At 35.6% G+C, this 12,227-nt stretch overlaps 1 protein-coding gene across 14 annotated transcripts in view; it reads right to left on the bottom strand.

Moving 5' to 3' along the window:
- The window catches only part of beta-Spec (spectrin beta chain), a 418,936-nt gene that overhangs the window by 79,077 nt on the left and 327,632 nt on the right, over window positions 1–12,227 (bottom strand). For all 14 annotated transcript variants that reach the window (XM_083113684.1, XM_083113683.1, XM_083113682.1 and 11 more), the window contains 5 exons: window positions 10,527–10,673; window positions 8,865–9,056; window positions 6,308–6,496; window positions 5,330–5,494; window positions 2,197–2,436 (listed from right to left, as the gene is read on the bottom strand). In XM_083113684.1, the coding sequence (XP_082969810.1) occupies window positions 2,197–2,436; window positions 5,330–5,494; window positions 6,308–6,496; window positions 8,865–9,056; window positions 10,527–10,673 (933 nt within the window). The remainder of the gene's footprint in view (window positions 1–2,196; window positions 2,437–5,329; window positions 5,495–6,307; window positions 6,497–8,864; window positions 9,057–10,526; window positions 10,674–12,227) is intronic.

The following is a 12,227-nucleotide window of genomic DNA, read 5'->3' as shown; positions in this document are numbered from 1 at the left end:
TCCTTAATGGACTTCCCTTGCTTTAAACCAACACACAAAATTTTGATTCAGCAACAAGTTTGTAAAAACAAAGCCCCTATACTGTACTGTATAGTGTATTTAGGCCTATGCCCTTTAAATACACCATAATAAATGTGTGTGTTGCTATAAATAGAGTTTTAATGCACTTTCTACTGTTTAGGTCATTTCAGTTAATCCAGACTTTCGTTAAACCGGTCAACTTATACACCCCATTAGTCCACATTAATGAGGTTTTACTGTATTTAAATTAAAAAGCTGGATTCGTGTTACAAAAAATATTCACATCCAAATGTCATTTACTTTAAATGTCCTAAATGGAAACAGTTTCTAAAGAACAGAATTTAGTCTAAAAGCAGAGCAGTAGTATGACCAATCAAGGATTGGGCATACATGCCCACATACAAACACCCACAGACCCAACCTAAGTGCAAGGGCCATTAGGTTAATATCAGAAAAGGATTGCGAGAGCTATTTCCCAAAAGCTTATACTTTCCCCCCATTAGCATCATGGGTAATGTTTACATACCATTTGCTACACCCATGGAATGGAAAAAAATGCTTCGTTTATTAAGAAATAACAATTTTTAGGCCGACAGTAGCCATCTTCAATACAAAAAACCATGTGCTCCAGATCATATATTTGCTAAATCCCTTATATTTTATTAAAAATAGAAGATAACATTTGGGCATTTGCCTAATTTATGAAAAGTAGGCATTTGCCTAATTTATGAAAAGTAAACTCATTTTTAGTTATCTGGCATAAGTAAGCCAGAAAAGGTGAAAAAACGCCTTTGTTTACATTTTTCAATCAATTTATAACTGCCATCTGGTGGTAGGAATTGGAACCTCCACATACAAGGAAAAGTCTCAGAGGACTCCAGCTGCCCAATGAGAGGCCTTCAAGGCTGTGATGTCACATAATAGACTCTCAGATGGCAGATTGTTTTGAGCTTGCCGTTCAAGCTCACTTATGTTCTGGAATGGCTTGAGAGCAGGTCATGTGTTGTTTTGCTGGCCAAATCTAGTGTGCTCATGGCCACGTGGGCCGTGAACAAAGGAAAGTACACTGGACATAGGAATCCAACTCCCATATCAGTTAAATATGGAGCCAAGGGAGGGCTACTACACTGGGAATAGTACCAAGACCTTTTTTAAAGCCCATACTGTGTTTTTTGCCCATGTGCAGAAATGTGTGTCCAAAGTGGAAACCCAGGCCACACGGTTGGGACAAAGAGCTATAGGAACATCCATGAGGCATCCAAGAGTATCCATGTTTGTATCCAGCCATTCTTCAAAGAATAACCTGTGGAAAGCCCCAAAGCTTCTATTGCATCAAAAACTCCCATGAAAATACCCACTCGTTTGTGTTGTGTGCCCCTTAAGTGCCAGGTATTGGGATGTGGTGTGTGGTTAGAAAAAGTGTGTGGTCCCTAGGTTAAAAAGAAAAGATCTTTCGAGTTCGGATGATATGCAAGTACAGAATCTTACACATACTTATGTTGTGTGTTCTTTGTGTCAGCGAAATGTCCATGTTTGGTGGTGGTCATGCCACAGGTGATGCTCTTTGTGAATAAATGTACCGTTTAAATTAGATCGGCTTGATGTCATTGATGTGATAGTAAGACTACCAAAGCCTTCTCTTCCTACCATATTAGTATTTAGGCTAAAGTCCGTCTGTTGGTTAACAGGTCTCCCACAGGACACCACATGTAGCATAGGGTCTGCATGTCAGGCAGCGTAAAGTGTTGCTCTTCTCTTTCTGATTGTGAATAAGTAATTCAAAATAGGATAAAGTATTAAGAAAGTAAATCACCCCTTTATAGTAAAGTCAAAAGTAAACCATTAACACACTATGCTGGAACTTGACAAGGAACAGCATGATGGAAACAGTTACGTTATCTCAGAAACATAAGACACTTTTGTGTATCGTATGTGAATGCAGAGCAAACCAAATTCCAGTTCCCTAGCGAGAAAGTAACTTTAAAGAATATATTTCTTGTATGCTATTTAACTTAAATGCAATTTTCCCCAAATGACCATGTCAACTATCTTTTGGGTGTGAAAAAAGCAGAAATTCCTTATGACAAATTCACAGTGAAAATAAAGGTTTCCTTTTAAAGTAAAACATTCTACTGCACATGGTCTTTGAATACGAACATTTCACACTGAACTTACAGCTGTAATTCTTTCTCCATATTCCATCATCTTGGTGAAGTCTTCCGTGTAGTTGTCGATCTCTTCTCGGATGCTCTGATGCTGGTTCAGCAGCTTCTCTGCTTCAGCCAATGAGGTTGGGATGTCCTCTGAGGCAACGTCTGTCTGAGTCTTGGTCAACCATACCTGGAAGTGGTCCAGGTCACGGAGGAACCTGTGCAGGTCACCAGCCTCTTCCAGTTTTGAATCTCTCTCTTTGAGCTGAAAATAGTACAAAAACCAAGCATTTAGAGAGACCAACTTTACAATGCACATATAGTTTCAATACATAAACAATATACTCACGTAATGTACTAGGAATGGGACATTAATCGGTCATCCCTCAGTATAGATATAGGCATATCTGTACCTCTACACTGGTCCATGCTGTCGTCTTATTATCAAGAGAACTTGGGGGCACATTGCCCAGTGCTTCAGATCCCACTTTAAACTATAGGTTGTCCAGACTAGCATATTTAGGTATAAAGTGGACTTGAGAAAACATTTCATGAACTTTTTCATATTTATACCAATAGCACATAACTTAGAGCAAAATCTTACCTTTGGCTCTTATTTTTAGGAACATCATGGTATAATTTACATGTATATTGTTTTTTTCCAAAGTCAATAAGCAGTTTGTTATTATAAAGCATAACCCAATGAAGTACCCTTTTTGCATACACTACATTAATGAGTTATACCGTTCATGTTCCTGTTGGAACATTTGCGATTTTATGTGCCACTCTTAAGTGGGGAAAAAAAAAAAAAAAACTTGTGAAATTACAATTTTTTTAAGACCTATTTTGACAGTGCATAATAAGACCTGGTTGGAGTACAGTACTATCTCGGCACTGCAACTGGTCTATGGCTAGCGACAAAACAGATGAACTATTTCTAAACATGAGATTCTGTCCAAACATCAAACACACTTTCTCCCTTTTCCCCAACAAGTTTCATGTTTGAATCATGGGTCACCAACTTACAAATGACTTTTTGTAAAATTGTACATATATCATGTACAAGCAGCAAATGTCACTACAGAAACCTCGATTTTATGATCGTGGATTTTACAATTTGCCCACATTATACATTCAATCCTCGTGCACCCCAACCCAGAAAAAATCAAATCAAGGTTCCACTAACATTTTTACACAAATACTTTGCAAGTGTTAAAACACTGGCCATATCTGAATCAAAATTTTTCTCATTCAATAAACAATAGTTATGGCTTCTATCTCCTCTAACATTTGGCAACAGCATGCAAGCAGCTCGCATCTGGTTTTCGTGTTTTGAGATTGAAAAATGTGGTTATTCATACACATATACTCCAAAGAGCTACTTATTTTTTCGTGAAATTTATTTCTATTGTTAGATTACATTTTGGTTGCCAAGTGGATGATGGCAGCAATCACCTTATTTTTTTGTTGTTACTTTTATACTTGTCATATGTGCATCATATAGAGCTGAGCTGATATCATTGGTATGAGTACTGGGAAGCATTTGTTGGAATTTAGCGAATGAAACTGGCTGATGCTTTTCTGGGGTTTGGATATTTTGCAGATTCTGCATAAATTAGCTAACAGATTTAATATAACTGGAAACACGTTAAAATTAGTGAAAGACTAAGAAATAGACAACAATGTGTTATACTTCCTGGAACTCATTCTAACTGACTTCCTCTTATATCAGGTGTATCGCAAGAAGCATTCTTGGCCTTCTATTATTTGTATTATATCTGGATGATCTCACAGATATCTCTAATTCCCCAATCTCAAGCACAATTCTAATGTTCGCCGATGATTGCAAGATTATGAGAGAAATAAAACAGCCATCAGACATGCAATTTCTCCCAAATGACAGATTCTCTGAATGGTGTAAGCGATGTAAACTGTCCAAAAACCCTTCGAAATGCTCTTACATAACAATTTCATTGAAGCAAAACATTCTTGAAGGTAATTATACACTCACCGACATCGCTCTAGCAAAAGAAGCACAACACCAAGATCTAGGTGTCCTCATAGATTCTAAATTAACTTTCGATAATCACATATCAACCATCACAAAAAAGGCAATGCGTATGCTAGGCTTACTTTACAGATTCACCGAAATCCATAACCCTAAAGCACTTTTCATTTACTTCAAAACTTTTGTGTCCCCCATTCTAGAAAACTGTTCACCCATCTGGAACATGGCTGCCCCTTCTCATACCTCAAAGATCAACAGTGTTCTCAGCTTTTCCTCTCCATCGTTCGATATATAGTACCGGCCCCGAGACATCTACCTAGGTATGTTGCAGATATGAAATTACTACATAAGATCATTAATGGAAACCTTAGATGCAGCATCCCACTCCACGAACTCTCCCTCAGAGTGCCTAGACACAAAACAATGAGCAAGGAAACTTTCCACACTGCAACTCCCAGACTCGCACTCATTCAACGTTCACCATTTCATAGGCTACCAAATCAGTTCAATGTCATCTCAAACCAAATCGAAATATCAAGTTCACATCAATCTTTTATCACCAACATAGAAAAAATTGTATATAAGTAATGCTTTTGTGAAACTCATCTGTTTACCTTTGTACTGTCTTGACTTGTTTATATTTATATTTTGTTTATTTTAACACTAATGTACTGTTTTACTGTTGTTTCTTTCCAGTATAAAATGGCTTCTGCTGTACTGGAAATTTCAAAATAAATAAATAAATTCGAAGCCCCACTTTCACAGTAATTATCCTGGAAATTATGCAAAAGGCAATGTATTTTTTTTAATATTTTGCACCAGTATTGTGATTAAAAGAGCTATTTTAACATTCCCATGTAATTACTGAATATTTTAAAGCAAAAATCTAGCATATTGACGCATGTAAATGCAGTAGAATATTTACATATCAACATTATTCAATATTTTGAAGAACTGTTAACTGTAGCTACAATTTTCAAACATTGGTATCCAAGAATCTGGAGTATCGGTTCAAAGTTGTATCGGCTCGGCTCTGGTACCATATGTTATTTTTAACTGCTGATATCCTGATATAACATTGATGCTGTAATAACATTATGCCATTTACATCAGGAAACATCAAAGGTTGAGTTTAACAAACACAGCTTACCATTTGTGTGAGTTGTTCCCATATTTGTCTGATCTGATCAATTCTCTCTCTGACGACTGCTGCCTCTTCTGGATGGTCTGTGCCAATCTTATCAGCCTCCTGTTCCAAAGCATCCAATTTGGCCTGAATTGCAGCCAAATCACGCTCCATTCCAGACAGTCGGCGCTGCAAAGGAAACACACATTTCAATATGAATAACACATTGCATACAAGCTAGAATTCTCATTTATTCTTCAATATTTTTTTCTAAACCCATATGTAACATTAAAACAGTCAACAACACAATGTTTTTCTTTGAGTAAACACTGTTGAATGGCATGTGATAGCATAGTTTAAAATAAAACTGCAAAATGTTTTATATTAAAAACAACCATTAAAACTTTAAAATTTAAAGATGATTCATCACAAAAATATGTTTTATATAATCTTAATAAATTCTTGATACTTTCATTCACCTATCGTACAAAGTAAATTACATATCATATTTTGCTTTCACAGATACAAATAAAACCTGCAAAATACCTGGGGAAAAAATATCCAAACCATGAAGAGATGAATTAACAACTTTAATAAGTTGATATCTAATCCAAATTATATATGTACTTTCTTTCCGATAAAGAGTTTAAGAATTTTCTGTGCGACTTCTTTTTCAAGGTTTGGAAATTGGCCCAGTTCTTCCTCTCGGTGCCAAAAAATCTTAAAATAACAGTAAGAGTGATATGTATGGTAAAGAAAATTATGAAAACAGAAAGGAAATAAGATCCCCGTTACCCCTAGAAATTTTCACACCTACTGCAACAAAAATTTATGAAAATTGGGGAGTACGTATTTCCTTCTTACTTTTTTGATTAATACATTCTTCAGTTTGTTCATTATATTTGAATATATTTCACCTAAGTTGAAACAAATGTTACAATATTTACAGTCAAGTGAATTTATAGACCTGCAAATACTAAAAAAACTGGTCTTTATTCTCACCTGAAGAGTCATAATTCCAGTCAAATCCATCTCTAAGCTGTCTGTCGATTGAAGGATCCTCTTCTTGTCCTCAATCCAGGATATTGTTTCACGGCATTCAATGTGGAAGGTTTGAACGCCATGTGCAGAGTTGAGTTCTTCCCTCTTTGATTCAGCTTTTTCTCGAAGCTCTGCCCAGTTGTGGTTCAACTGAAATGGAAATAAAAACAGTTAACCCCAGGCATTACTATTGTGCAGTCTAAGATGCTTCTGCATTGTAATTATATCATTGACTCAAGAGAATCATTATGACCCAGAATGATTAAGACTGTACAGGAGATCCTAGATTTTACATTTGTTTTCAGTATTATGAACTTAAACCTTCTTTCACGCTATTAAGAATAGGAGATACAGTTACATACCAATTGTGCATTTATTTCAATATCGCCAGAATGGACACCGCTACTAAAAAAAATTCTGTGTATCCAAGAGTATGATTTTCTCTCCATGTTGCAAGTGGAAGCGTTGTTTTCTATGTTTATTATTAAGCTGGACACAATGTTTGAAAAATATGATTAATAAGAATTTTCGGAATCACATGTATTCCTTATGGGGAAGCAACTTCAGCATCAAGTGGAAGTTTCGACTTTTCCGCTGGTGAAATTCACTTTAAAAATGCCCTCTTCACGTTGATATATTTTTCTATTCCATCGGAAGTTTTATATTCCCAAGAGAACGAATCAAATCATACTCCCATATGATCAATGCTTTTCTCCTTGCCTCCTGGCAGTGTTGCCAAACCTGATGCGCATAGAAGAACTAACTTTCACCTTAAATGGAGTTAAAACTGACTTTCATGGAGCTAGATTTACGAAGGCTGGATAAAGTGCCTCGTAGGGTAATGTTAGTTGTCAAAGGGGTGGGAGCACTGCTATTATTGTTAACTCTAAATTTACGACAATTATTAGTTTTCAACATCTAGATCCGGAGGCATCGTTCATCTCAATAATCCACCGATGGTCATATGAAATCAAAAATAAAGAATTCCCTGATAACAATATTATGTCAATTTCACGTCAAACACTGTGCTATAAAGAAGTAGCCAGGGATATAAGAGGGGATGGGGCAATGCAGCTAATATAACAATATCATGTCATGTGCAAAATGTATAATTATGACAAAAGTTGGTATATGTGGGCTGGAACCAGTGATGGCATCATAGTGGGGCACAGGGGTGGGCATCCCAGTTCACAGCTGAACGAGTGCACGAAAGAGCCAGATCTGGCTCCAAGAGAGTTACGTTGGAACACTGCCATGGATGGTGGAGCTTGGGAAGAGTCCCGTGGAGGCTGTATCGCATGCCCTTAAATTCATTTAGTTAAAGGCCCCTAAATAAAAAAATTATAAGTTCACTGAGTTCGAATCAAATGCTCAAATGTATGCTATCTTTCACTGAATCCTTACCACTTCCTCCATTTTTGTACAGCATTAAAGCTTTGTTAACTGCCTCTCAATAAAATACCAAATTATTTTCTTTCACAATTGCTAGCAGTTTTTATTTCCCTTTCAAAAATAACACCTCCTTAAAACTACATTTTTTTTTAAATGAGGCATTTCCTTATAGTTACACAGTTGCAGCCATTTTTAGCAAAGTCTCTTATGTTGTTGTTAGTTTTCTCAGTAACTATGAGACCACCGGACACTAAAAAATTAGGCATCTTTAGTGTAAACTGGTCTTGTTTGAGAAAACTAAAAACAACATTAGTTAAAGACTTTGCTAAAAATGGCTGCAACTCTGTAACTAAATGCCGTATTCAATACCTCAAATTAAAACTCATAATACCATTTTCAAAAATTGTTGAACAGATTATCCAATAGAACTATGCACTTTTGAGTAAATGCAATTATTGTTGTTTACTTTATCTTCAGAGTTAGACCATAAATAGTAACTTTATCAAATATAATACATTTGTACAAATCTTTGCTCTTTCAGCATAAATTCATATCATGAACCATTAAAATCAGCCCACTTGTTCAAGATAATCTTTGACAAGATTCAACATTCCATCATATTTCAAGATGGCATTGACTCAGGTTGAACACCACATACGTTGAGCAAATGCTTTAATGTGGTGTCTGATGTTTTTTTTTCTTTCTTTCTTCATTAACAGACCTTACTATCAACACATACTTCAATTACTTACGTGAAATTTAGAAATTTCGTATTTCCACATTGCACAATTTAATAGTCAAATATTTAGATGATCCTTTGTCTTCATTCACTAAGACTAAGTGACGTAAGTAATTTTAAACCATGTTTACCGCATTCATCATGAAGACATACTTCGCATAATCACTGGAGATAATTTCATAAAAACATGTAAGTCCTAAAATTGGAACATGTGTAAAGAGAGATGTGGTTAAAACATGGAGAAGCTGAACTTTTATGCTAGCCCTTCCCGAGGCTAGGATAATGTCCTTCAACTACATAACATTTTCATTCTATGCAAACGAAAACTTTAAAACCACTCTACAACTATCTGCAAATAATCTACTTTAGCCAATAACAAATACGTACTGTATTCTGCCGAGCCACAATCTCCTCCGAATTAGGATGTTCAACGTGCAATAACTGCCTAGCCAGTTGGTTGACCACAGCCACTCTGGAAGCATTGGCGTTCATCTCCTTCTCGAAGCCATCATATCTATGCTTCATGATCTCAACATCCTCTATGTCCTTGGCAGGAACCATAGTCTGCAGCATTCGGTCCTGCAAGCAAACGTACATTGCGTTAATACAGCTTCCAAAAATTTATAAATAAAACACTAACTTACTGGCAAGTTCTCTGTGGTTCAAACAGTAAACAAACACAAGTACATCAGTATGTTATGTCTATGTATGAGCATGGAGCCATGAGGACAATGTTTGGTTTCAATGAAGCATATGCTAGTTTATATTTTACTGCTACTCCTCCATACACAAGTTCTTGGAAGGAATATCAATTGTAGTAATATTTTTTTTTAGTTAAACATTTTTTTAGTACTGTCATGTAAAGGAAGTCCACTTTATACTCTGAGAAGCTAATCAAGACTGGACCTACAGTTCAGAGTAGGATCCAAACCATCACAAGGCAACAGCATTACATTTCGGAAGGCCCAACAAAAGAAATATTACAAACTACTGATAGGTTTATATTACACTGTTAAGAAGAAAATAACTTGCACTTTGTCAGGATATATTCTGTTTTGTTGATTGGTAATATGTCAGTAATGTGAATGAATGGCGAAGACACGGATTGTGTAAAATATGTAATTTGCGGTTAATAAAACCATATGCATAAATAAGGAAGCCCTTGTACGTAAACTTCACTCTACGTGGATATCTATCAATTTTCCAACGTTCATTGGAACTTTGTTTGCGGTTAATAAAACCATATGCAAAAATAACAAACCCTTTGTACACTTCACTGTCCACGGAACACATCTATTTCTCAACGATCATCAACTACAAGGCTAATATTTATTATGATTTTCTAGTAAGTTGTAAGGTTTTCAACATGAATTACTGTATTCTAGTCTGAAGCACTCCCAATATGATTAACGAATGTGTGATACTTGGTAATCAAGAGAACCGAAATAAGACAAATAAACATGTTCCATCATAACATGGCTGTCCAACAAAGTATTTTTGCTGCACTACATGTACATACTAGTTTCTAGCTTATTTATTTATTTCTATTCAAATTACTGCTTTGCAGAGTAAAAATACCTGAAATTTCAGTGAAAATCTACAAAGTTAGTTCAGAACTTCAAACTAAAAGCTGTGCAAGAATTTTGCAATGTAAGAAGTGCTGATGGCAATGAGTACACACTTTTATTCAATAGAAATTTAGATGTATTTGAGAGCATTTAGGAATGATCCACTGAAGTTTCTGAATACATTAATCTATGAACATTGAAAAGAAGAGTGAAAATAATATGAAAGTTATTAGAACAATATCATGAAGGAGAGATATTAAGAGACAAAAAGTTAAAGTACTTTGTGCAAGGAGTGAATCCTTGGCATCAGATATACAGTTTCTAGCTCTTAAAAATACTGATCAAAATGCATAGAAAAAGACTTGTATTTCAGAAAACACTGATGTACCAATGCACTCCACACACCATTAGTACTGTTGTAACATGGACAACTGCACACTATTGTGAAAAGTCAAACCAGAAGCTGAGTGGTTTCACTTACTTTCTCTCCAATCCATTGCTCCACGCCATCAGCCTCACTAAACAGTTTGTACAGGGACAAAGCGTCCAGTAGTCTCTGCTTCCTCAACTTAGCCAGTTCGAGTAATTCTTTGTATCGACGGTCGATGCTTGCAAGTCGTTCAACCACCTGGAATGCAATTACTGTATTGGTCATACTTCATCTACAAGCGTAAACATCACTACTGTCATACCGTAATTACTTTGGATTGAGAAAGCAATGTTTAATTTTGCCTGTAATTACATTTCTATCAAAAATGTACTTAATAATTTGAAGTTAACAGTAAAAGAACATGAAATACCACATTTTTATGTGTACATGGTTAAGTTTAACCTGCTATATTCACTATTTACTTTGCAACTGCTGTATGAATCCTTAACAATGTAAAATCAATGAGAAGTGTGGTTCAAACAGAGAAATTTTTGCTTAACTTAGCAGAAAGAAAATATACTGGTTGTTCAAGAACAACTGAAATGAAAGTAATATTAAAGAAACCAACTAGAAACTAACAAATTTAGTATCTAAATCACACATCAACATTCTTTTCTATCTTTAATTACCGCTAAGTCACATAATTTAGATATGTTAAAACTAATTTTTATGTTAAAACTAAAATATATATATGCGTAAATTTATAGTATGTTTCCTAGCAAAACACTATATGAACTTGAGTAAATTGTCAGATCTATCTTCATGCAAAACAAATAAAAAAAAAGTAATTTAGAATCTGATCATGTGCATGTTTGCAATGAACTTTTCAATTCCAATCAGAAGAGTTCTAATCACAATATGAAGTTATTATGTTTGAAATCTTGATTGTTCAATTAATGATAAAATATATACTAGTTTGAGAGGGAGATAGCTAGTTTCTTTCGCATGCTCAAGATACTAGACACATAAAATAGTCCTTTTGTTAAATATGATGCACTTTTGCAAATGACTGCAAATTTTATGTAAAGTCCGGCAATATATAAAGTAAAGTGCTCCCCTGTGCTTTGCACATCACCATGAAGGCGTATAGGTGGTATGGAGTTAGGGCCCCACACTTTCTTAATCATCGCCGAAGGTGGTGGTGATGTGATCAGCAAAATGGCCCTGGCCACCTTTACCCCCCAATATCCTCCAGGTACCCACTTTATACGAGGCTGTGTAGATGCCAGAGTTGCTTGAACATGTGGAAAAATCCCAGTTCTACCTGCAATGTATATCTACCATTTTAATATATTTCCAATACTGAAACAATACAGCTAATGTAAAGCAAGATAGTGCTAACGGATAGATAAAATAATGAAATTTGTAAAACATTACCACAATACTCTTCACTTCGTCCTATTTTTTAAAAAAAACACATCAGGTAGATTGCCACCATTCCATGTTTTACACTCACGGAGTTGGGGAGCAAAATTATCCATTACAGACACTAGCATTGCAGGTGGAATTGGCTGGAATTGGCTAATTCTTCTCTTCAGGGTCTCTTAAATTAGGAATGAGTGATATAAAACTCTGCTCTTGAGGTTCCACCAGAGAAAGAAATTGCAGGCAGTCAGTGTACCACATATTACTTTTAAAATATGCCTCTACCACAAAAGCAGGGTGTTCAGGGATCCAACGCTCCATTGCTACAGAAATGGCATCCCTTGTGCTCTTAGCTAGCATGCTGGGTTTCATACCTACTGTGGGATC

The sequence above is a fragment of the Lepisma saccharinum genome, chromosome 28 (genome assembly GCF_977018435.1).
Source record: "Lepisma saccharinum chromosome 28, izLepSacc3.1, whole genome shotgun sequence".
Classification (NCBI taxonomy): Eukaryota; Metazoa; Arthropoda; class Insecta; order Zygentoma; family Lepismatidae; genus Lepisma; species Lepisma saccharinum.
This window is presented reverse-complemented; position numbering and strand designations above follow the sequence as displayed.